This window comes from Pelophylax lessonae (assembly GCF_965119305.1).
Source record: "Pelophylax lessonae genome assembly, chromosome: 1".
Lineage (NCBI taxonomy): Eukaryota > Metazoa > Chordata > Amphibia > Anura > Ranidae > Pelophylax > Pelophylax lessonae.
Genome location: NC_138768.1, coordinates 685,205,884 through 685,233,838, shown reverse-complemented (window position 1 = coordinate 685,233,838; position 27,955 = coordinate 685,205,884). Strand labels below are relative to the sequence as shown.

The 27,955-nt window shown below is 40.1% G+C and overlaps 1 protein-coding gene across 2 annotated transcripts in view; it reads left to right on the top strand.

Moving 5' to 3' along the window:
* The window catches only part of FSTL5 (follistatin like 5), a gene marked incomplete at its 3' end in the record, with an annotated part of 983,490 nt that overhangs the window by 690,816 nt on the left and 264,719 nt on the right, over positions 1 to 27,955 (top strand). For both annotated transcript variants that reach the window (XM_082261833.1, XM_082261832.1), the window contains exon 8: positions 24,238 to 24,358. In XM_082261833.1, the coding sequence (XP_082117959.1) occupies positions 24,238 to 24,358 (121 nt within the window). The remainder of the gene's footprint in view (positions 1 to 24,237; positions 24,359 to 27,955) is intronic.

Genomic DNA, 27,955 nt, shown 5'->3' with positions numbered 1-27,955 from the left:
CAATGCGCTCCCCATCCCGTCCTGCTGGCGTCCGAGGTCATGACCAACCAGGATGCTGGAACGATTGAATGGCAGTTTAAAAGATTCTTTCGCTGAAGCCACCAGGTTAAGCTGTCCTTCATGGACGTAGTTATCCGAATGAGGACTTCTGGATTCTCGAAATTCCATTGTTGGAGGAATCCCATCTGAAAGGGCCTCATCTTCCACTGTGCCCACTTCACCATGGGAGCCGTGGAAACCATGGTCCCAATTATCTTCATGCACTGGGACGCCCGGAGATGAGAGGCTGATAATGCCGGACGAATCCTGTTGTGAATTGTCGGAATCTTCTCTAATGGAAGGGAGATAGTGCCTCTGGAAGTGTTGAAGAGGGCCCCTAGGAAGACCAACGACTTCGTGGGTTCCAGATGACTTTTTTCCAAATTCAGGAGCCACCCGAACTCTTGAAGGGTGGAAATTACTTGAGATCTGTGAAGCAGAATTTGATCCTGATGTTCTGACAGAAGGAGCAAGTCGTCCAAGTAATGGTAAAGACGAATCCCTTTTGCTCTGATCAGGGCTACTACAGCCAGTAAGATTTTGGAAAAGATTCGAGGTGATATGGTAAGCCCGAAAGGGAGACAGGTAAATTGAAGATGCACCTGACCCACTGCGAATCGGAGAAATTTTTGCATTTCTGCTGCGACTGGGACGTGAAAGTAGGCATCTTTCAAGTCTATGGATATCATCCAATCCTCTGGCTGTACCACTTGCCGAATTGTAAAAAGTGTTTCCATCCTGAACCTCTCTTACTTGATGAAGGTGTTTAGGTGTGTTAGGTCTATAACCAGCCTCCAAGAGCCGCTTTTCTTCAAGACCATGAAGAGCGGAGAGTAGATGCCTTGGAACCGTTCCTCGGTTGGGACAGGCACTGCCGCACCCTGGGCAACCAGGGATTCTACATATGTAAGAAGAGTTGACTTCTTCTCTTCTGAACGGGGTAAGGCCGTAGGAATGAAGCGAAGAATGGGGCTTCTGTCGAAAATCCACACATGTCCGTGTGATACGGTTCTGACGGCCCATTGATCTTCGATCGAGGCTGCCCAGACGTGCGCAAACTGAAGCAAGCGTGCGCCTACCCGCACCGTCTGGACAGGTTCGATGTCAAAAAGACTTCGTCGCCTCTCGGCTTGCTGAAGATTTTCCTTTGGAGAACTTCTGCCCTGTAGACTGAGGGCGCTTCCAGTTCTTCCTGAACTCACGACCGGGCCTGTAAAAACGGGCCTCTCTGGCACGATCAGGGTTTTGTCTGTTTTGAGGTCTTCTCTGATCTATCAACCGGCGATCCTGGGGAAGGAAACCAGATTTACCACCAGTGGCACGGGTAATAGCACTGTCCAGTTTATTACCAAAGAGGGAGGAACCCTCAAAGGGATTTTTGCACCAGGCCTGCTTAGAGGCAGGGTCGGCCAACCAGGGGCGCAACCACAAGGCGCGTTTGGCCGTGACAGAGGACAGCATGACCCGCGCCGCCAAGCGGATTATATCAATGGATGCCTCACCCAAGAAAGCCGTTGCCAGTCTCAACTCCTGAATGGCTGAACTCCTGGCCACCTCTTCGGAGACACTCTGAAGTGTAGCCTCCACGCTGTCTACCCAGGCTTCCATTGCCTTGGATGTGGCTGCCAAAGCCAGAGCCGGCTTACACGCCATACCTGCAGAGAGATAAATCTTCTTAAGATCTGTGTCAATCCGCCTGTCAAGAGCGTCTTTGAATGAGACTGAGTCTTCCAATGGTAAGGTTACGTGTTTCACCAACCTCATCAAGGCCGCATCCACCGTGGGAGCGGAGTCTAGATGTTTCACCTTATCATCCTTAAAGGGATACATTCTGGAGACCTTAGATGACAAAGAGTTTCTCTTTTCAACTCCCTGCCACTCGTCTGTAATAATTTCTCCCAATTCCCCTAGGAGGGGAAAATGGGAACGCTCTTTTTTGAGATGTTTGAAGTATTTCTTCTGTTTAGCTGGGGACTCAGCTGGATCTTCCCATTTTAATGCCTCCTTAACCGCCTTAACTAGCGGTGGGACCATAGCAAGTTCAAAACCTACATTCTGGTCTGCCAAATCATCTTCACTGTCTGTAGAATCTTCTGACAGACGACTTGGTTGTGAGGTACCTGGCTCCACTTCATCCCTTGGGAGGAAACCAGGAGCCTCTGAAGAGTGACCCGAAAGCTTGCTCGAATCCCAATCTCTAAGGGATTCTTTTACAATCCGCCTGACCATAGCCTCCACTGGTTGTGCTGTGTCTTGCTTTTCCCTCAAAACCCTGGAATAACAGGTATCACATAGGGATCTATCCTCAGGGATATGGGCTCGACAGCCCCAGCATGATTTCCCTGAACTGCGGTCAGAATGGCGGGATTGCCGCGGAGCGACTGAACTGGAAGTGTGCTCATGTCGTTTAGACCTGGAGCTAGACCTATGACCAGACTTTGATGAAGAATGCCGATGGGCTGAAGGAGAACGATCCTTTGATCCAGAAATAGGGCGTTGGTCAGACCTAAAAGGGCTAAATAGGGAAAGAAAAACACACTTAGGCTCCATTCCACCAGCCAACGCAAGCAGGTAAGGGTTAAGAAAAACTAGCTCACCTGTTGCGCAGGGACTGGCCACCGGGGGGTGGTGAAGCATCCATTTGCAGATAGAAGCAAAAGCCTGCACAGGAAGAAAGTAAGCATACATGTACTGACTTTCGTCTCCACACCAACCCTTTTACCCCAAATGGCACCTGGATCAAAGCATGACTCACCGCTGAAGAGCAGAGAAACAGCACGGGGAAGCCACCGCAACGCCCGCAGACATCCCATTGTAAACAGGAATGACAGCTGCTTAAATCTCCCGGGCGCCGCAAAGCCACGCCCCAAACGACGCAATATCGTCATAGGAGATCGGGAGCGATGCGCGCGCATGCGCAGACGATACCAGGGCCAAGCCTCATCCTGGACAACCAATTGAAGGTCCAGCGAGGCAGGGGGAGGAGCCTAAGCGACGATATGGAATGCAGGAGCGCTCCACCGCACAAACAGGAAATGCAATGAAACCAAAAGAAAGTTTTATACTTTACCACCATGACGATAAACGAACAGTCTCAGGCCTGGATGAATTCATGCGTGTGTGACAGGGCACCAGGGCCTATCCGCTCAATAGCAAGGACGTATTGGCCATCAATGCAGCCCACCTCTCATTCAGGATTTACGGCATCTTCAGCATTTTAAAATAATATTGCCCGGGTCCACCCGATAAATATCGAGATTGCTGGACATAAAACAGGAGGCATCCGACATCAACAAGGTCCACACGCCACCAGCTCGCCTGAAACCGATAGACGTCCTATAAGGAAAGACTTCCTTCTCGCAGGAGGAGGACGAAAAAGGAACACGGCTCCTGGTATGGAGCAAAGATTTATGGGAGTGGGGTCCTATAGGGTAGGAGAGGAGGCGGAGCCTACCCATACGTGTGCTGCCATGGAGTCTGTCAGGAAATGTACTTTACCCAGACTAGGAAAACGTTATGCATCATGTACTTACCTTTCCCATGAACCCAAAATCCACCACCAGTTCACCAAAAGGGTACGTTTTAACTTTCTGAACCATTTAAAACTTACACAATGCTATACACTATAGTGACCTTTGTCTTCAAATGGTATGGGACTGATGATTTATTGTTTTTGAGTGTTGCATTGAAGGCAATGGGAACTTCACATGCCTGGTACCAGATTGGAGTGGTGAGGGAGTGCAGCATACTTAAAGAGTATCTAAAACCAAAACGTTTTCCATTATTGCAGAGTAGGGATAAGCCTCTGTCAGGTTTCTAATGCTGTCTGTATCCCTGCTGGGTAAATTCATTTCATGGGTTTGGGACTGAAAATGTTTGGACAATCCAAAATGTTGAGTTGTCACAAGAACAGAAACAGAAGGTAAATCATACTGTATACCTTTCTTAGACAGTTGCTCTTCTGCTCTGGTGGGTAAGTTTTGTAACCCATAAAGTACCCCAGAGGTCCATCGTAGGAGCGTAGAACACAGATCCAAAGAAAAATGCTGGATGCAGCGTTAAACTGTTTTTAGATAGCTTCACATTGTTTAGAGACTATGTTAAACAAAAATAAATGCTTGTGCTGCATAATTACCTATAGACTAGTGTTTAGATTGTTTCATGGTGCTTATACAAATTTATTGTTACATTTGTCTATTTGTAAAATCTGTTTTCTGTTGAAAGAATTTTGGTAAGCTGCCTAAAAATGACTGGTTCTGTGGCCAGCATTAATTACATTTAAAGGAGGTATCCAAGAATAATAGGAATTTCTCTATTCAAATTGTACTGCTTTGTGTAACACTGTTCTTATGGTTTACCAACAACCAGCAGGACCACTGTCTTGTTATCTAAAGAACTCAGCAGTATCAAGTCAGGAAATAGAAATCCAGTAATTCTCACGGTGAACCTTAACAGGGTATTCATAAAACTTGTGGGCTCAAAACCTGTATATTACTGGATATTACTATACTGTTTTTAGAAGATCAAGATTAGTTTTATTCACTTTAAGTTATTCAACGGATCTCAATGCTGATATTTTTAATCAGTATGTAAAAGGATTACATTAGTGCTGAGATTAGGTTAGGAGTTAGATTGAGTTTAGGGTTAAAACTAAAAGTCAATGTTATGTAAACAGCTAGACAAGCATCCTGGGAAACATGCTGATGACCATTTTGGTCAATGACATCAGACAACTCCTGCCCCCTTTACATTGTGTTTGTTTTAGTGTTAAAGGACTTGTCGAAGGTTTCCTCCCCATATTAAGGGCATACAGACTGGTAAGGATCAGGAAGATGGTCATGTCCATTTTTTATCAATAACATCACGTGGGTTATTCTTTGTTTTCCTTCTGCTGTTGGCTGGGGAAATGTCTTTTACTGCAGTCAGATGTGGACTTGTTAGTGTGATTTGGGTTTTATCTGGTTGGTGGACATCGTTCATTGTTATTGACATGGACCTGCATTTCTGGGCAACATGATAAATGAGGGATTGACATGGTGGGACATCTTTTTGGGTTTTTATTTTTTTATGACTTATCGAAGGTCTTTTTCTGTTTATTTACTTTTATGTGGAAAAGTAATTGGGGTTAATATGTTCCCCTTGCACATTCACGTGGGGACCCCTTTTATTTGAAGGGGCTTCCAGGTTCCAAAGGCACCTTGCTCACAACCACGCGGCCAGGTTTGTGGGGAAGAGGCCCTTGTCCTCATCAAAAATGTACCCTCCCCATATTGGGGGAATGTGGCCTGGTATGGTTCATAAGGAGGGGCAATGTCACAGCATCCCCCATATGTCACTGACTAAATATGCTCATGTTATATTTACTCAATGATCTTACATGGGATACCTTGCCCCTTTGTTCACATTCTGCTGCCAGCTGGGGATAAGTCATTTGCGGTGAGTTTTAGTAGGGACCGTACGCGTTGGCGTGTTGTTAGTTGTGGCAGGCTGGTGGGCATTATGCATAGTGTTTGATGTACATCTGCATCACTGGACAACATGATCTATGATGGATTTACATGGGGGAACATGTTTTGGGTTTTTAATTTTTTTGTATTAAGGACTTATCAAAGAAATGTGAATGCGTAACCAGAGGTATCATGTAAAGGTGCAGTATCTTGGCCCCCCTTGTTTTTAAAGGTTATTCCAGATTTTGACAAGCCCCTGTCCACACACACTCAAAACTACAAGGCCAGAGTTTTGAGAAAGAGGCCCTTGACCCCATCACCATGAGGACAAGGTGCTTTTGCGAGGGACATGTGGCATGGTAAGGTAAAGTATGAGGAGCTACATGGGGTCAAGATGCATGCACAGATAATGGTCTTGTAGGGATTTTGGGGGGAACCACATGCCTTGTTTTCTTGTATTTTGTGTGGTGCTGCCCCTTGAAATCCATACCAGACTCTCCAGGTTGGGTATAGAGTAGGGGACGACCCCATGTCATACCAAATAAGAGTCTGGTATGTAGGTTTAGGGGAAACCAAATGCTATTGTTTTTTTTTCCCCATTAACATCTATACCAGATATTCATCTCTGGTAAGGGTCTAGTTTAGATGATGGGAATCCTCAGCCACTTTGTTTACAAATGGAAAGACGTGGCCAGGCAATGTAATTTACTGCCAACCTATTTTTTTTTTTCTATTTGTAAAAGGCAGTTTTGCTGTAGTGTGTTGCATAAATTGTACAGATGTGCCACTTCAGAGTTAGATCTAAGGCATCCCACAGGCCTGTCTCATTTCTCTCATTTATGTTGCTTGTTTAGTTTTTCCTGTACATTCCTTTTGTAACAATTACTGTACATCACACGACATGTACGGTTCTCCAAATGCGGGCTTGCGCCTCTCTGTGTGGATATCTGGAAACTTACCTTTGTTATTGATATACCAGTGTTTGTTCATTTCACAATGTAAACCATAATAAAAATCTAGAAAAATTAAAATAAATGGGCGCTGGCAATGGTATGGGTTTGTGGGATTGTTTTAAATGGCTAAAGTAGTTGTGATGGAATTCTGAGTGATTATCTGTGGTATGGATAATCCTGGTAATTATGTTGGTGTTATTTGGTCAAATTAAAGTGCAACCAGTGAATAAATATGATAATACCTTTTTAAAAAAACATATTTGGTATAAAACTTAATAAAATCTTTTGTCTCCAGCAATGTGCGATTATACGTGACTATTTAATGAGAACAAAAAATTGTAGTGACACTGGTGATATAGATGTGAAAATTATAAACAATAAATGGTATATTTATACATGAACCTATATTGAACAATAAAATGTGTAAACACAAAATTATTGTGCAGCAAGTGAAGTAGTCCGTGAAAATAAAAAGATTCTTCAAAGTGATTGTTGTGCTCCAATGTGCTCTTGATAAAATAAGCAATATCTGCCTCTTACCAGATGGCTTTAGGTCGCCAGGACCTAAATCGCTTTTGATCCCTTTTTAGGATGGATCATTCCTACACCGAACTCCTCCTCTCCACTCTCTGGATATCACTCAGGTATATGTAGGAAAAATAGTGGGGAAGCCAAAATATAATGTAATACTGTTTTTATTTATAACATAAATGTAAAGAAAAAAAATGGCTGCTTACAGGAGACTGGCACTAGGTGAAACCGCTGTATATATTTATTAGAGGGTCTGTATTTCTGGTGCTCTGTATTAAGTATAGAGTCTCATCCACAGTCCTGGTAGCAAGGCAGCGGCGGCGTGCGCTCCAAGCAGACAGGAAATGACGTCACTGGCTCTCTCTATTTCAGGGTATTATGAGGGACCACAATGCATTTCGAATCTAATCTCGCGTCATCAGGTAGATTAGACGCAAAATGCATTGTGGTCCCTCGTAAAAAATGAAAAAAAAAACAGCGTTGGGTCCCCCCAAGTCCATACCAAGCCCCTTGGGTCTGGTATGGGTTTTATGGGGAACCTTGCACCCCTACCCCCATCTGGGCCAGCCAGGCTGTGTGCTCGGATAATGGTCTGGTATGAATTTTAGGGGAACCCCACACCGTTTTTTTTTATTTTGGCACAGGGTTCCCCTTAAAACTGTGGGGGGGGGCATGCCATTTTTTTCAGAAATACTGACATAAACTGATGCAAACTGAATTGCCTATATATATATATATATATATATATATATATATATATATATATATATATATATATATATATATAAATAACTTTGTGGTATACACTGCACTATCTGATCTAAAAAAAACAGTAAAAAGCATAAATCTCTCTCCCTGCCAGCAATGTTATATTAATTATAGAATTCCACTAATAAATCACCCACTGGCCAAGGGATTGGACCCACAACCTCGCAATTGCAGGCCAGGTATTCTACCAGCTACGCCACCGTCAAGTATACTTGGGTTGAACACACTTTCCCTGCCTAACTGGATGAGATAAAAAGTTAGGGAGAGTGTGTTCAGCTTAAGCAGGCTTAACAGTGGTGTACGTAGGTGATAGAATACCAGGCTTGCAATGAGAGGGCTGTGGGTTTGAATCCCCCCGGCCAGCAAGTGATTTGTTGGATATCAGAGGTCAGAGTCCATGATAATGGGGGAACTCGAAGTTCCCACGAAGAAGCCCATTTGTTCGTCAGTCGACGAATGAGCGAACAGCCAATGTTCGAGTCGAACTTATGTTCGACTCAAACTCGAAGCTCATCCCTACAAATAAGACAATAATAGATCCACTAAATTGTTTTTTGAAGTATTTATTTTTTTGCCCAGACATACACTTTAATCTTAGAACCAGTGATTTTCTGTTCACAGAAGTACAGCATTGTCTTTATTGGATCCCTGTGTACCAGGTATTCCACAGAGAGATAGTAACATTAACAGTTTCTAAGCATTATTATTCAATCTTCCAAACTGATTATTTTAAATTGACAAATCAAGTAAAACAGGTTAATTTTATTTTTCTAGCTATCCAATCAAGATTTTTTGCCTGCGTGTAATTTAATACACAATCACAGGTGTTGTAGATCTAAAGATAAGTATACATCCAGAAATGAGAAACTTGGTGCCAGCTTACTAGTGAATGATTGGGCTGTAATGCTTTATGATTATCTCATCAGATGCAGCTGCTTTCTCTGACACTGTTTCTGTGTTAATACGCTGTACTACATGAATTCATTTCTGAATATCACAGATGCTTATGGAGGAAGTGCAGCTGCTCTTAATTTTTATTTTTTTTAGAAAATGTAGACTTATATAACATCAACTTTCATGGTAATATTTCAGTAAAATATTTTTTTTTCTTTCTTGAAGCATACTTTAGAACTCTTGCTGTTGCAGTTCACACATTCAAATGCTAGTTTAATATTTCAAATAATTATTCTTATTTATTCCTTTTTTAAAGAGCAAGATTGTTGCATAGTTCTGTGGGTTATTAGAGATGGTAAATACAGAAACATTATTAATAAACCTCCGGGACACTTTGTTTTGGCTGATCATGTCTAGGTTTGATTAGGTTTATAGAGAATCTCCCATACCTATCATGACCATCCGACTCTCTGAAACACAGAAATTATTAACCTCTTTCTAGCCACCCACTGCGGCAAGGTGGCTCGGCTGCTTGAATCAACGTACCCATATTTTTGTCCTCGAGAGTGAGCGTGGGGGCGCGCGTGTGCCAATTCGCGTGAGGGGAAGCGGATTTGCGGGCCAGTGGCTGCAATTGCCACTGAGCACCTACAATCACTCCCTGGGAAGAAAGAATGGTGGTCTGCCATTATAAACACAGCAGACCAATGTTCTGTCAGCAATCAACACAGGGCTCCTGTTTTCCTCCTATTTAGGACCCCGTGTTGATTCCATAAGCCCATCCCCCTCACAGTTAGAAAACACCCCCTAGGCATACATTTAACGCTTTGATCGCACCTCATGTTAACCCCTTTCACTGCCAGTGTCATTACTACAGTAACAGTGCATATTTTTAGCACTGATTACCGTAGTAATGTCACCCCTCCCCCCAAAAGTGTCAAAAATGCCAGTTAGGTATCTGATCGTTCTGCCGCAATGTCGCAGTCCCGCTAAAAATTTCTGATCGCTGCCATTACTAGTAAAAAATAAATAAATCAATAAATATGACATAAATCTTTCTTTTTGTTTGTAGACACGATAACTTTTGCGCAAAGCAATCTACCAAACCAATATACACTTATTGGGATTTTTTTTACCAAAAAAATGTGACAAAATACAAATTGGCCTAAAATGATGAAAAAATTAGATTTTTAATTTTTTTTTTAATGTTATATAGCAGAAAGTGAAAAATATAGTTTTTTTTTTTTTCAAAAATTGTTGCTCTTTTTTTGTTCATAGTGCAAAAAAAAAAAAAAAATCTCAAAGGTGATTAAATACCCCCAAAAGAAAGCTCTCTTTGTGGAGAAAAAAAGACATCAATTTTATTTGGGTCCAGCATTGCACAACTGCACAATTGTCAGTTAAATTAACGCAGTGCCGAATCGCAAATAGTGGCCTGGTCATTAAGGGGGCAAAAGCTTTTGGTCCTTAAGTGGTAAAAGTAGCGCAACAAATGTGATTTATGCTGGGTATCTGAGCTCCCAAGTTCTTCTAATAAATGCATCCTAAATAATAGTAAGATTGTGTGATCCCAATGGAAGGACCTTAGGTACTGAATGTGCATTTGTTATTTATCGGCCTGCCCAGACAGTATTTCTGGAATTCATAGAGTATCTAGGACAATCTTTAGAGTTCCAATGTGCCTCCCCATGACAAGTGTCAGTGTGGGCCACAGATTCAGGTACCTGATGTACAGAGGAACATGAATCTGGGACACGCACCAAGTGTGAAGGGGCAGTTAATGTGGAGCGTGCATATGGACACTCTGACCTTGGTACAGTGGCACTTTCTCCCCACTGCTAAAGCTGTCAAACAGAGAGTGTAGCAGTGGGGGAGTTCTGCACTTGGGGATGGAGCCTGATGGGGATTTACAGACACTAGTTCCCCATTAGAGCTGCTCCTCTTGTGACAGCAGGCAGATCCTTAGCCATTAGACAGACTGACAGCAATCCTGATAGGGAACTAGTGTCTCAGCATCCCCATCAGGCTCCACCCACTGCAGCATCATTGGTTGCCCACTTAACATCAAACCCATCATTTGTTTTTAGGAGGCTGTTGGCTATGAGGCTGACAGTTTCCTTAAAAACTAGTGACAGGGAGGGAATAGCGGCTGTAAATATGTCGTCCTGTGTGCCAGTTAAAGTGTTACTAAACCCAGGACCCTGCATCCAATACAGTATCTCACAAAAGCGAGTACACCCCTCAGATTTTTGTAATCACATGTATATCTTTTAATGTGACAACACTGAAGAAATTAAAAGTGAAAAAAGTTGCGCTGATATGGTGAACCACACAATACTAACTAATTTGCAGCTACCACCAATTCAAGTACTCATGTACCAGGGTGGTACAATCTTAATTAAAATCAATTGGAACCACCAGGGAAAGAAGAGAAGCCAGAGAAACCAGAGAAAAAGGAAAATATACACACTGTGGAAGCTAGACAACATTAACCACATATATACTGAGACTAAACTAAACTGATCACTTCGAAAACAGGTTAATGTCCATTCTGCTATTCATTCCACTTGGAATTCTGGTATTAAGCTTGTGTATCCAACACACTTCATGCTGGAGTAAAATCTGATGTGTATCTCCCCCTCTGGTCTTATAACCTGTTCCAAACCAAAGAAAGAAAAAGAAAAAAAGGTTTAATCTATGCACCATTCTAAAATGTTTTAATAATGTTCTGATATTCTCACACATAAATTATGAATGGCACATCCCACATACTGCATTCTACAACTACTGCATTCTATTATATAAACAACCATCTTGGAATTGCAGTTTGTATAATTTTTAAGTGGAAGGGATTTCCATGTGGAAAAGGAGGTAACATTTTTACTTTTTTTGTGTCTTTTGCATTGCTTACATGTGGCAAAACCACAGGGATAGGATCCCACAGCTCCCACCCATGAGTTGGAGAAATGAGGGCTGTGGGAATGAAAAAGAGAGGGAGAAAGCATGGCACCTAAAGTTGGAGCCTTCCTGTTGGAAATTTGACATCCTTTTTGTAAAATGTCATAACGTTTCTTATCAGCATACAGGAAAGGAAGGCAATTTTTAATAGTCTTTACCACTTATTAATCATATTGTCAAGAATAGGTAGTTACACAGTGCACTCCTCCCCTTCTGTAATGGGACTGTTTATTTGTTCTAGAGGCAGAAGGGTTACTGATTAGAGTATCACAATCTCGTTCCTCACTCAAACTCCTGCCTCTATTTATAAGATCTTTGCTATATCCTCGTGCTCTCAACCTTTTTAAAACAATGTCACATTTCCTCATGAAATCATCCCGGGAGGAACAACTCCTCCTGGCTCTCACAAATTCTTCCACTGGCAGTGATCAAACCCTATGTACAGGATAACAGCTTGAAGCCAGTAGGAGTGAGTTGCCAGCACATTGTTTCCTATAGGTCTTTGTATACAGCACACCCTCCTCTACACATCCTGTCAAAGTCAGTGTTATATGTGAACTCCAGGTTGAAATGGTTGGCATTGAGATAATGTACAAAATGCTCTATCGCATGAACTGGACAACTCCACGCGAAGATCAGATCGATACCAATCGCTATGTGTCCTACATGGGTTGTCATGGGAAAATAAAACGTTTCCTCCCACCTCCCTGTATATAAATTCGCTAGTGAGGGAGAAAATTTAGAGCCCGTCGAGGCACCCCGTAACAGTAGATAAAACTTACAGTCAAACATAAAGTAGTTACAGTATATTTCAATAAGAATTCTATAGCTACGCACAGAAATTCACACAGCTCCTGATTATAACTGCTATATCGAGTTAAATGATGTTTGACTGCTGCAAGGGCTAAGTGCTGTGGTATGCAGGAGTACAAATCTTTTACATCCACAATGATCCAGCAAATTTTGGATGACCACCTAATTTCCTGTGTATGGGCTAGAATGTGTCCTGTGTCTCTGAGATGACCTAGCAATTGTTTAACAAGACCTTGAAGATGCTCATCAACCCTTTCACTAAGTCTTTCCAATGGATACCCGATGCCCACCACAATCGGACGTCCCTCTACAGGAATACATTGCTTATGGACCTTTGGAAGATGATGGAATATGGGTACAACTGGTTTATCCATGAATAAAAAATAAATTGTCCTTCGATCCATTACTCCCATATCTCCACCATCATCCAAATTTGTAGCAACTTCTGCTGTATAGTCTCTGTGGGGTCAGACCTGAGCAATCTGTGTGTACTGGTATCATTTAACTGTCTAAGTGCCTCAATTCTATAACTCTCAGCATCCAGAACTACTACTGCTCCACCTTTATCCGCCTGACGGATTATAATATCCTTTCTATTTTTTAAGGCTTGTAGGGCCAGATATTCTGCCTTATTTAAATTAAATTTGACTGGGTATTTATGTTATTCAGATGACTCCCTCAAGTTGTCGAGATCCTTATCTACAACAAAGTGAAAGGAGTCCACTGCTTCAATTGTAGCCTGGACAGGATAAAAAAATATCTATCCCCAGTAGAAATAAAGCTATTGTCAATGCCATACAACCCTTTAGTTGAGAAATGTAAGTTCAAATTGTAAATGCTCAAGGGTAAATATTGCAGTTAGGTTTTTAAACAACCTTTTATTAAGATTGTACCACCCCTGGTCACCAGGGGTTGTATGCCTCTATATACATTTGTTTTTTATTATATTTTATTGTATACTATGAGGAAGGCTTAGGCAGAAACACGTTAGAATTTCCAAGATGTTGTATCTGCTTCAGTGCAAAATAAAATTTCATAAGAAGGAGCGATCGTGTGCCAGCTTTTGATTTCTATGGATTTATGTTGGACGGGATTGCCAGAGCACTGACACACAGCCCATCATACTTTTATTGTGGTAGAGCTTGGGTGAGTTCTTATCATTCCTGTCCTTAGGCAGTTTAAAAATGGCCTAAGGTTGAAGTGATTCTACCAGGGTCATAGTTGAGGCTACAACCATGATTCCAGTATCACTTTTCTCACCGGACAATTCCCTACAATGTAAAAGTGACCAGAGCAACTATAGAGCTGCTAGATCACTTTTACAACTTCCACCTTTATTGTCCTATTGGGGAGCATGGTATGGATGCAACTGGTAGCATCCACTTCCCTGGACATAGGGAGAGGAACTGATGTTGTTCCTCCACTGTGTGATGTCCGAAACCAAAAGGGATGAGGATTTCATCACTTTAGGTTTTGGTCGGATGTATGCCGATCTCGGCTTGGGAAAGCATCTGATTAAACCAATGTCAGTTTAATGAGATTCTTTGAAGGCCAGAGGAGACATCTGGGATCTAATAACCCCTATATCTTTCCAAAAAGAGGACCTGTCACAGCCCTTGCTATCACAAGGGATGTTGTTAATTCCTTTTGATAGCATTAAAGTTGATTGAAAAAAAGGCACAATTTAGAAAAAGAGTTTATTAAAAAAACAATAAAAAAATAAAGAAAAGTGCCCTGTACTTATGCACTAATTCAAGTGTGCAAATAGGTCCCGCGTGCATATGTAAATAGTACACACCACACATGTGAGGTATTGCCATAAATGTCAAAGGAAAAGCAGTAATTCTAGCACCAAACCTTGTGTGTATCTCTAAAATGACAACCTGTAAAGGATTTTAAAGCCTATAAAGATTTTTAGATACTGTAGCTTGGCACCATTCCACAGGCGTATGCAATTTTATAGTGTGACATGTTAGGTATCTATTTACTCAGCATTACATCATCTTTTATGATTTATCAACAATTAGGTATTATATTGTGTTTGTCTTCACTAAAACTCATTAACGTGTATTTTTTTCATGAAAAAATTTGGGTTTGATAAGTCACTGCCCAAACATTGTGCAACAAATTGCAACAAGTAACATTTTATTCTCCATGGTCTCTGTGTTATATATATATATATATATATATATATATATATATATATATATATATCATGTTTAAAGGTTCTAAGTAATTTTCTAGCAAAAAAATGCTGATTTTTACATGTATGACAGAAATGTCAGTAGTGTACTGGACTGGAAGTGGTTAAGCTATTTATTAGGTAGAAAGGTTTCTAGTGACCACTCAGTCTCTAATTAGCTTTACTTACAATATTTGACTATTTTAACTGCTTTGGCGATCTGTTATAGCTGGATATAAAGTAATATAAAATCTTTAAAACTAATCAAATTGTTCTAAAGTTTATACAGCATACAATATGGGAATTTCTAAACAACTTGTAGTAGTCTCGTCTACAGTGTCATGGTAGAACTCTTACGCTCTGGAGTTCCATCCATTACTTCTGTATTCATTCTAGCCTCATTCCTATTCAATAAAAATACCCTTGCCACAACTTTAATGTGTATATCCAGCCAAAACATTTGATTTGTAGTTTTGGAAAGACCTGACAAAGATTACAACCCCTGTCAAGGTTTTACTACCTTGTGGTGCTTTGGGAAATTTTCCCTCAAACTTTGTCCTGGCGACAATTTCACCAGAAAAGAAATGAAGAAAATCTACAGCAGAACCCTCAGCTTTCTTTTATTTCTTGTTGTAAGATTCTGGTACCTTTGGTACCCTTATTTACCATTTTCCTTTCAACATTGCGTCCCACCTTTCTAGTTAGGTGGAACGCATACACCTTTAAGACGGATGACGTCATCGCTGAGCGCCGCTGAGCGGCTATTTCAATCGCCGGCGTTCTCTCTCACGTTGTTCGTTCAATGTGTGCCTACATGCTTACAAGCCTTGTCTTGCTGTCGGAACCTCCAGCTATTTGCCTTTACCTGGAACAGACCGGAACCTCGCAACTGATCCCGTATCTCGCTACCGGATCACTCCCTCACTACTGGACCCCTCTACTTACTAAACCTTACTAGTGATAAGTACCCCACAGGGGAATCCTCCATAACTAACTTACACTATCATCTTCTGCACATTAAGGACTGTTACTATCTATGCATACTAATTCTACCATCTGCACTGTTACATAGATTGCTAGCTCTTGAGTCTACTACCATCTATCCTTGCACTGGGTTAGTCTATCCTGTATATGTCATCTGCTGTCCTTACCACCTGCTACCATACATGATTACTAACCTATCTGCATTCTACCTATTACCATCCACTACTCTCCTGAACATTACTATCAAGTTCTTACCATTACTGTCACTGCTCACACCTGTCCCTTCAGCACATCACCTCCATACTATCATATACATCCTATCACTCCAGGAACATCTTATTGAGTGTGTGTATATCTGTATGCTGAAGCAGACAGGCCCACAGTGATGAGTCTGGAGAGTTGGATCTGGTATTCCAACACATCTCTACATGACTACTGAGTGGAGATTCTGCAGCTGCAAATCCAGCTTACAATAAAAACGCAGGAACGTTACACTTGTCTGTTTTAACCTTCATTACAATAATTTTTTTTTTTAATCTGAGGGGATGGGGGGAGTGGCATGGAGAGGGAGCGAGGCTGCTGAAGTTGGGCTTTCAGTTTCTTCTCTTTATTGCACATACTCATCTTTCACCCACCCTGAAGTACTTCATATTTCTCTTTACTCCCAGCAGCTAAATGGAGCTGCAATTTAACAAAAAGAAGGTGAGCTGTGCAATATTCTGCCAATGCCAAGGGGTAATGGATGAAAGATGTAAACTCATTTTAAGCATTGCTAAAAATATAAGAAATGTAACTTCTGCATCTTTTAGAGATTTTAAAAAAGGTTTATCTGATTTATTTTTATGTTTTACCTATGGACACATTTTTACCTGTTCCAATAAACATATTGGTGTAAACCTCATTAATGAAGCTATATTTGAACATATTTTCTGGAATATTGTAACTTTAGACACTATAGGGTTGATCTACTAAAGGGAAAATAAGAGCCAGAAGGCATCAGGGAAGGCAAAATACAGTATAAGCAGATTAAACTTTGAAGACATCAGATATATACAGGCATCACCTTTAAAACATTTTGGTGACATTTCATTCAACTTGCATGAATCCCTCTGACATTCCTGCATTTTTTTTAAAATATACAACTTTGAGTTCATTGTTTTTTGAATAACTGAGTCAGAACTGGTATAGACATAAGGAATTATGATTTGATTAGTATGCGTGTGTGACTCAAAAGTTTGCATTCAAACAAAGTAAGGCAACTAGCATTTTTAGAAGGAGGCCAGCAATGGCAGTCCAAGTTCTTTTTCTTATTATACTGTAGGTGAGTGTCAATGTCAACAGAATATCTGTGCTAAGTCACTGCCTGAAATAAGATTGTTCTTGCTCCTTGAAATTTTCTGTAAAAATACTCTAATCCTGATTATATAGATTGGAACAATCTGTTCTCTGATATTTGCTGTTGGTCTTCTACCAGCTTTTGATTATTGTCTGTGATCAAACTCCAATGAACTGCATTTGCCATGATTGCAGATAGCTATTTTGTTACTGTTGCCAGTGAGGTTTCCCTGAGGGCTGTAAGTTAAAATGTATGAAATGCACCCGTTCCTTAGACTTTGCACCCTTGGGAGAATTGGCACCAGCCATTAGTAACAGAGGATTCATGTAAACTTATTTTGCTGCAGCAAACATGGTATGATTTTAAACCATATCAATTTAAACCATTTAAAATATTAGACTGTTTTTTTATATACAGTATATTTTAAAATCATATTTCTAATAGCTATGTATTGCACTTTAAAAAGATATGATTCACTCTCAGAAAGTTTTTCAAAGAACAGTAACTCATGAACTATAAATGATTTGACAGTACTCTCTAGACAGAAATCTGAGATATTCCATAACATCTGTACATGAGAAGGTGTTTGCCATGGGAGTTTGGTCTGTTCTATCTGACCTTCCTAGTAATATAACACAAACATGACATCAGCCCATCAATGTTACCGGCCCAGCATATTTATTGCACTGTGCATCCACTATTATCATGTATTCCTCCTAGACTTAGCCATCTGAAGCCTCTTTTCTCTTTCCACCCTTTCTTTCCCCTCACTTGTTTGTTTTATCCTCAATTCTCAGTTGGATAATGTTATCTATTCTTTCTCAGCTTGTTGCTTTTTCGGGATCTTATCTTGATGTGTTCCCCGTGAGATATTTCATTTTAACACAAAATAGCTAAACTCTTTCTGTAAACTAGGTTACTAGAACATTTCAGTTCTTTGTTATATAATAAAATAAATATTTTTATTTACTTGTATTTTCTGAAATATGCAGTATGTTGTAGCACATTCTGCATTCTTTTTAGGCAAGTAATATTTTGTGAGCTGCTAAAACATCTCTACCCTCTTGTCAGCTCTATAACAGGAAAGCATGAGCACTTATTCATTTATTTCAATTAGAGCCAGATAGAGGAATAGAATAGAAATAGGAATGATGGGCTTTAACTTCCACTGCAGTATCAAGGAGCCATTAGACATGAAATGCCAATCCCATTGGCATGTCTCATGTTGCGTGGGATTGTAGAAACTCACCAATCAACATTTTATCAGTTTAACAGGTTAAAAACCTACTATTTTTCTTTACCGAGAAAGGTTGCTACTCCAGTGTCTGCTGACACCTTCTCTTTCCCTCTCTATGGATAGAAACTTGAGCTGACCTTGCAAGGTAATGGCTTTCTCTGCAGGCACAATCTATCCACCCTGTAAAGTATATGGAGTAGCATACTTTGCTTTGATGTTATGCTATGAATCTGGAACACAAAGTGCATAGCATTTTACTTGATATATTATCTTGAAACAATGTGTGAATCTTAATCTGCTTATACATGGTGGTTCCTGTTTAGAAATATTCAGATCCTTAACATCACATTTTATGCAATTAAATTAGAGAACAATAGGCTCTGTTTATCAAACACATTGAGAGGCTTGAGAGATCCCTTTTTCTATAAATTCCCCATTAAAAGGAATTAACTCAATAAAATCCTATATTTAAAACATACAACGTAAGCAGGCCATATATTATGCAATTTTCTTTTCCCCAGCCATGGGTTAAAGGAAAGAAAATTGCTCAATTTTCCCATCAATACAGTCAGCCTTGATTGGGGAATCCCTCCTGCAGCGCTATTGTGTTTAGCCAGTAGGGAATGCGGGGAGCCTTCTCTATCAGCAGAATACAATGATCATTGCTGGCAGGTATAGCAGCCAACAAAAAACAGGCAAATAAACCCGACAGGCTAGTTGTACTGATGTTGATTGGTGGATCAAGTTCAGCACAACCAGCCTGTACATAGGTGGATTGATATTCAGCCAGTTCCAAATTTCTATCCGGCTGTGGCTTCCTTTACAACATAGTGCATGGAAAAAATTAGACTAATCTAGTGAATGAGATTGATTTTAAAATATTTTCCCTTCCCAATTAATTTGGATTTTTTGAATTTTTGCTGGTGTCCCAAAAATATCCATTGTGATCAAATGTAAGGAATATGCAGTTTTGTTGTCATGTAAAGATTTAGAAATTCTGTGCATGGTTTTGTTATCTTCCCTTTTTAGCCATCAATATTCATAATTATGCAGCCGTATGGCTTTCTGCTTACTCACATGTGTTTCTGCAATGTGCCTTTGTCTGCTTCCTTGCTTCCCTTCTTTGACAACATGTACAGATGTTTAAAAGATCAGATAGGTTAAAATGAGTCTGACTTGGGTTCAAAAGAAGACATTCAATAGAAAACATCCCAATGACAAGTGCTATGCATATTCAGAATGACTACAAGAAACGTGTACATTTAAATTCTGCAGAGTGTTTGTGCACTGATGCTTTCAATAGGTTTTCAATTGATGCTTTCAGTTATAAGATTGTACAGTATATGCATTTAAAGATCTGCAAACAGTCTCCATAATTTTCATTTAAACAGCAGAAATATTTATCAAAGGGCTTCTTCTAAACATGCCTACACACACACACAGAGTCAATAATCTAAAAGCATTAATGAAATGTGTCTATTAAAATAACAGTTACAGGAATAAAGTGGCATATATTTCCCCAGTCCCACTGGTCCTTCTTTCTCTTTCTCTGAAAACCTCACAGCCATTTTAAAAGCATACTGTCAGGAACCATGAATCAGACCGAGACAGAAAATGCAGTAAAAATCACACATTTAATGTAATAGTAAAAATAGTACAGATCAGTAAAGTAGTCAAAACATAAGCCAGGGTGCTGAAGCCAAAACGGGAATCAGAAAAGCCAGTAATCAGGGAGCCAGAAATCCATGTAGTGGGAAGCAGAAGGCGGGGATTAGGAACCAGAAGGGACGGCAGCCGGGCACGGTCTTTAACAAGAACATAGCAGAGACACTCAGGATATCTTGACCAGGCGAAGGCAGTAAAGGAATGAGCAAGCCCGCTTAAATAGCCAGAATGGGCTGACTGTAGGCGGGACTGATGAGCAGATAGTGATAGCTAGGTGAGACAATGAGGAAACAATGAGTGCTGACAATTATCCGACAGCAGAACAGCCTGAGCACAGAGAAGAAAGCTGCTGCGAGCCCAGCCCTGACAGTACTACCTCCTCAACAATCTCTAACCCTCGGAGGGGCACCAGGTTTGAGGGGAAAATGTCTATGGAAACCATGAAGGAGGGGAAGTAGAGCTGCTGCAAGCCCAGCCCTGATACATACATCATCAATGACTTCTTCCTTGTTTTGTGTTCCTGCCCAGCAATGGTGTCTGTGCTAGATCTCATGTATGCACTTTACAAGATCTGGCATGGATTTATATTGTTTATACATTGCCAGGTTGGTAGTTACGTGTTGCTCATTATGTCAGATGACACTTGTATTGCTGAAGTCATGGCAACATATAAGCAAATAAAATAATACAATCCCAGAGAACTTCTCACAAGATCTCTTTTGACAAATCTTTCTTACTCTCATGATAATTCAAGCCGCACACACCCAACTAGTACTGTAGATGTGACCTATCCAACCACACTGCCCTCCCAGGGACCTCCTATCCCCACCCCTTCCCCCCTACCCCACGTCTTCCCCCTATGCCCTCCCCCCTCCTTCTTCTTCACCCTCTTTTCCAATTCTCCTACTATTCTTTCTTCCTCTCACTCACTATTTCTTCTTCTTCTTCCTATCTTCCACACAGCATATCACTGCTGATTACAACTGGTTAACTATTTTTTAAAGCATTGGCCCTTAGCCAGCTATTTTCTTTATCTGACCCTTGACCACGTGTATGTCCTCACTTAGATTTCACTCGATTACCTTTTGACTCTAACGTACCTAGACATTACTTGTTTATTGTGTCCAATACTATTCAATGCATAACTCTTGATGTTTCCTGAAAATCTGAGCTATTAATCCCTTGTTGAATGTACTAAACATACCATTATATGATGTGTCCTCCATCCTGCCTGTGTCCATCCCTTATCAGATATTTTGACATGCCGTGTGTGAAACATTGCACTTATCTCTGTTTGTACATATTACCGTATTTATCGGCATATAACACACATTTTTCTCCCTAAACATAGGGGGCAAATCGCATGTGCATGTTATACACCTATATTGTACCTGGTTGCCTCGGAGAGTTAGGGGGTGGGAAGAGCACCATTGCATTACACAAACCTGGGATCTCCTGTGTACTCGGCAGTCACACACAGTCCTGCCTCCTAGACCAGCTCTAAGGATAGATGTCACATGTCCCAGCATTGGACCAGTGTTCTACCATAAGAGCCGGCCAAGGAGGCAGGACTGTGTGTGACTGTTTTACGTGCTCTCTTCAGAAAATTACAAAACTGTGAAATCTTGCATAGCTTCCCGCTGGAGAAGACAGTGATTATTGCTAGCGGCCGCTTGCAATCATTTTATGTAAAATATGTCAGACTGGTTGTATCCAGGTTAATCGATCAATCAAATTGGGTACATTCAGCCTGCTCATACATGTTTGGAATCTTGGCTGGTTCCTGCTGAAGGCATAAATATGCTGCAAAGAAAAAACTAGAAAGGTAAAATATTTTTTTAAATTATTTTTGTGTAAGGGTTCATCAAATGTGTCTGCAAAGGTGAATATACTTTGATACAGAATTAACTGCTTCCAGATCATCACACATGTATACATCCTCATCAGGAAGCAGTAATACCAGGATAATGGCTACAGTCATCAAGAGCCAGCAATGGAGTCTACGATTGATCACTTTTACGGGGTGCAGAAGGGTGTCCCCTCCTGCAGCTGTCTGCCTCAGTTCCCAGGCTCAGTGCATCCAGGGAGCCCAGATCAGAACACAGAGGAGAGGAAGGTTCATCTGTACCCGCCCCTCCTCTAACATTATTGGGGAATCTAAGGATTTTTTTAGAAATATATAATGTAAGAAAATCTACCACTGGTAGATAAATTAGTTTTTGACTGAGAAAGATTTGAATAGAACCCCACCATTTCTGTCATAATCTTATCAGGGGAATTAAGCAATTTACCTACAGAGGTTCTGACCGCCAAGATGGGTTGTAAGGTCTGATGTGCTGTAACAATTTTTTCTAATAACCAAACAGTCTGTTGTCCTTCTTCATAGTAGGCCAGTTTATAAAACAAATTTACAAAATGGTACACAATACTATCAAATATGGATAACATCGTGCAAAAGGTAACATAAATTTGCAAGTCTGCATGCATGGCCTGGATTCTTTTCTGGGTGTACATAATATAAATGGGTACTAATATTTATACGTAAAGTTGATCCAGGGAATATCTGATTGCCTCTCGGGGGATCAGGAAGGAATATTTTTCCCCTGCTGTAGGAAATTTGGATCATGCTTTGCTGGGGTTTTTCGCCTTCCTCTGGATCAATTGCGGGTATAGGATTGGATTGTGTATATGGGATTGTATGGTTGGGTTTTCTTTACTTTGGTTGAGCCAGATGGACTTGTGTCTTTTTTCAACCTCACTATGTACATTTTAAACTTGAAATTTCTAAGTATTTACATTTAAATCCAAATACTTTATTTCTGCTTTAAAGAGATAGTAAATAGGGGTAAACTTGGTGTGGATAGGACAGCAAGTTCTTTGAACACCAAAGTTGTTTCTTTGTGCTTTGCAGCTTTTCTCCACTGTGACACCTTATGTGTCTGTAACAGTAGCAGCAATTTTTAGCAAAAACTTAAAAATTGAGAACTTTGGACTTTTACACTTGAAGATAATTAAGAGAAAAACACACACTTACAGTTGACAACACTTATAAATAATCAGGAAGCAAGGTGCTAAAAAACTAAAGTTCAATACAATACTAGCTTTAGGAACTCCAATTAATCCAATTTCTGTTAAAATATAAAAAACACTGTGTTTATTGACTCTTGTTGTTGAGGTTTTTTCTTTGTATTAATATTCATGCAAGAGCAATAAAATCATCAAGAAAAAAGCAAGGAAAAGGAAAAAAAAAAGGAAACGAAGTAATCACCAAGGGAAAAATTGTGGGTACTGTAAATGCCCCCAAAGCAAGCTCCTTGCTGTGGGGGCACTGTACAGGAGGGAGGGGCCAGGAGAGAAAAAGAGGGACCCGAGAACAGGAGGATTCAAACTGCTCTGTGCAAAACCAACTGCCCATAGCAGGTAAGTATAACATGTTTGTTATTTTTTATTTTATAAAAAAGAAGACTTTACAATCACTTTACGCTGGCCACGCATGAACTGACCAACATTGAACTAATACCCCCACTTTCGAGGTGGATGGGAAAATACATGGAACTAATACACCCACTTTCGAGGTGGATGGGGAAATCCTCTCCACTGTGCTATTGTATTCTAACAGCAAGGAGACTTCCCTGCTGTCAGAACAAACAGATCAGCACTGCAGCCATTGCAAGCAACACCTGTTCAAGTACTGCAGCCATTTCAAGCAACATTGGTTTAAATGGCTTTTATTGTGCAGGGTGGTTAAACAGTAATTGATCAGTAGATCTCTTTCTGTTAAACTGCAATGGCCACATATGGATCAAAATGTGACTGATCCCTGCTAAATTGGCCAAATTTTGATCCATCCATTCTTTATGCATATATTTTTAAGCTGGTAATAGATGGATATCACGTCAAATGAAAATTCTTAGGAAAATAATGTTCTATGAAAGTTTGTTCATTTTTCTAATCATTGGTGGGGCATATCAGTGTTCATTTTTGACTGCAGTAACAAGAAAATTTGAAGGGACAGGATGGAAAGTTTTTCTTTAGCAAATTAATTTCTAACAGTGTATGTGATTTTCATTGAGTAAAGTCCATTAATTCCAAAATCAAATGTTAAAAGCAAACAAAATCTTATGAACAACATTTGAATATTCTGATAATGTTCTCAGAATTTTCGTACAAAGCAGGGGATGGGCTGTATTGAAAGAAAAAATATGTATTGGAGATCATTATACTCTGCTTACATTTGTAATAATGCTATCATTTACAGTATTCACATTCTTCTCATTTATAAGTTGGATCTGTATAAGGACTCTATTTATCATTCTTGATTGTAATGAGTGTCTTGCATTGCAATGATTGTGCCACATTGAAGAATATAATTAATGTTGCATTATTACAATAATTATTGTAACCCTGTTTTTCTAAAATTATTCCTTCAGGATTTCGGTGATGATGGATCTTTATACATTACCAAGGCTACCACAACCCACATGGGGAATTACAGCTGTCATGCTGATGGCTATGATAAGCTTTTTCAAACTCATATCCTTCAAGTAAATGGTAAGCAAATAAATGTTACATACAAAAAGTGGTTGTTTCCACATATATCTTCACAGGTAAAATAATGTTTTGTTTCTTTTGTTCAATGTTTTTTTTTTTTTTTGTGGGGGTGATTTGCAAAAACTTGACAGTGCAATATCTGCATGATAGCCAATCAGCATCTAACTTTAGCTTGTGCAATTAAGCTTTGACAATTAAACCTGGAAGCTAATTGGTTACTATGCAGAACTGCATCAGATTTTGCACTCTCCAGTTTTAATAAATCTCCCCCAGTGTATTCAGGCAATAAGAAAACCCCAGTACTGATATCAAATTGCACAGGGAAATAACATAATGTTAATTTATAATAGGGTAACATTAGGGTGTACAAAGCAAGAGGGGAGAATCTAACCTGCAACTAAATCAGAAATTCAGAATGATTGTAAACCTAAGCAGCTAAGAATACATAGGAGTTAACGAGAGAGGGACAGGAAAATAAATGGGAAATGGCAAAGGCGGTGAGTGCATTGGAGCCAAAGTTATATCAGGCCCAAGGAGCAAAGTATATCAACATCACATGTTTATTAGGCAACAGTCAATATGCATTGGTAGTGAATGTGAAACCCACAGATTTTAGAATTTTGGGAATTATGTCAGAGATTTTCAGAGTCAGTTTTTCTGAGAAAGTCCAGTGAAGTCCTCAGACTACGGGAGCATGCCAGAGAGTCAGGCTTTTGCTATGGTTGGTTTGGTTGTCACCAAAACATGCGTATTCGTTTAATATGATGCTTCAAAGGGTTAGCCAATTTATGGTTAGGTAGTGCTTCACCTGGTAGCATGAGGATAGGGGTGGCTTACATGTCATGTACTTGCGTCCATAATTCTTGAGCTTTCCGGCAAGTCTGCAAAACATGCATGCAGGCTCATACATCTACCACAGTAACTCTGTTATATGGGGCCTGGGGTGAAATGTGCAAAGTGAGTGGGTACTACATACCTTTGGTATAAGCCTTTATCAATAGTTTCCAAGGTTAGAATAGTCTGGAAGCATGATTTGGTAGTTTTCCAAAATGTTGTGGTTTCCTCAAGGCCAGGGTAAAAAGAAGGGATGGTATGGTGAGAAGAATGACAAGAGGCCTTCTGAGTAATTGAGGTCATCCCAAATATTATGGCAGGGTTCTCCTAAAAAGATATTTACTTCAGAAGGAGTCACAGCATATTACAGTATGTGTTCCCAAAACATATCTCTATGGTCATTTCAGTGACAGTATTTAGAGTGACAGTCTAGATGGACAGTCTGAAAGTATTTATTTTTGTTTGGGAACCCTCAGAACACCATGGAGCCTACTGTAGACTGGAATAAGGTATGCCTGGTAAGTCTAGGTCTGTGATGTTTCCATATGAAGCAATGAATCTGCCAATGCAGATTTTGGAGAGAATACAAAGGAATCCAAATAAGCAACATTCAAAAAAGTGTAGTATTTTTGGTAAGAATGCTATTTTAATTGCCACAATGTGGCCCATAAACTTTACATAAACATTAAGAAAAGATATGGGGTGAAAAAGGGCCCATTAGAGTCAATTGTGTTAGGTGTCGGGATCATAATACTATCACCAACAGGGATCCTGAGTGAAAGTTGTCTTCCTATCATAAGTCATTGAAAGCATCTGTCAGCATAGGGGAAAGGAGTTCCTCATATTTCAAATTGACTGTGAACGCATGAGGGCCAGGATTTTTGTTGGACTTAAGGGATTTAATACCGAATAGAACTTGTGTGAACCCAGTAGGTTTTTCCATGACTTCCCAGGAACAACTCCTGCATTTGAAGGAATGCATTGAGAGAGAATATACTGGAAACTAAAGCAGATGAAATAAAATTGGCAGGAATGTAAAGAGCGTAGAGATGCCATGCAAATTCTGAGACTACTTTTGATGGGTTACTGATTACATTACCATTAGATTTACAGGAGATGTTGTGGTTTTTGTGTGGGATCCAGCTTGCAGAGTTGGGCAACTAAAAGAGTGTCTTGCTTGTTACCTTTTAAGTAAAATATGTGTTTGGTTTGCAGAAGTTGCTTATTTGGCTGCTCAACTAATGCCAGGTTAAGTTTGAATTTAGCACACTTTAGTTCCAATTTATTATAGGCAGTCAGAGATTTTCTTAAAGTGCTAGCCTTATTGTGGAAGTTATTTTCCATTTGGTGAAGATGGGCTACATTTCAGGCTTTAGGTCAGCTTATTATAATTCCCTTTAAACCCATCTTTGTGGGCCTCCCACAATGTGAGTAGGACGACCAGGATTGTGATTGTTCGAAATGTACTTTAAGATCTGTCAAAAGGTATTCATTTTGGGTTCATGTATGATTCCTGGCCCAAAAGGAAGAGGGAGTAAGAATAACATCCTTATGGTCTGCCCAGGGAACAGCAACTATATCAGAAACTAAATCTGAGGGCAAGAGGGTATGAAATATTAGGATATGATGAATTCCTGACAACACATTATGTTGTGATGGTATACCTCAGGGCTCTGTCCCAGGACCAGTTCTGTTTAAATTGTTCATAAATTATATAGAGGTTAGAATAAATAGTTCAATTTCAGTGTTTGCTGATGATACAAAACTAAACAGTGCAAAAACTTTACAACAGGACCTAGCAACTATACATAAAGACCTTGTTATAATAGAGGGGTGGGAAGTTATATGGTAGATGAAGTTTACTATTGAAAATGTCAAGTAATGCACTTGGGAGCTAAACATATGAATTCAAGTTGCAAACTAGGGGGGGGGGGGAATCTTTGAGGGAATCCATGATTTAAAAGAATCTGGGAATCCTAGTAGATCCCAAACTGAGCAATAGCATACAATGTCAAGCTGCAGCAAGCAAGGCTAGCAGACTAATATTTTGCAATAAAATAGATGTTTGGAGTTACTAAAAAACAAACATAAATGCTTACCTTTATGCTGCAGGAACAATGTGATGCTACAGCTGTCCTCTGTCAGGTCTTAGACTGAGAACTGAGCAATCTCTTGACCACTGATCACTCAGCTCTCAGTCTCTCACTGAAGAGGGGATGTGATTACAATGCACAAATCTTTAAATGGTGACTGTATCATTGGGAAAAAAAAACTATTCAACGTAAGACACTCAACCACACAGTGAAGTTGAAAGTTACATAGTTACATAGTTAGTGAGGTTGAAAAAAGACAACAGTCCACCCAGTTCAACCTATGATGTGTGTGTGTGTTTGCTTTTGAAAGAGAAGCAATTTAAAAAATATATTGGGTTAAAAGAGTTTGAAAGGGGACAGAGTGATCAGGGAGGCATAATTGGGTGGTAGATTTGTCCAGAGTTGGTGAGTTGTGAGATTGGAATCTCCCAGACAAGAGTACCCACTTAGTGTGTTTTGACCAAAAGAAATACATGAAAAAGACCACCCCTACCCTTCCTCTCTTTCATTTTTTCTTGCCCCTCTTTTTCATTACCCTTCTGACCTTCCTCCCTCCCTCTCCCCCTGTTTTTTTCCCTCCCTCTCTACCCTCCCCCTTTATGTCCCAGTTTATATTTCCCCTGAAACGTTTTACCCCATTATTATGTGCAGCTACCTATTGCTTGTCTTA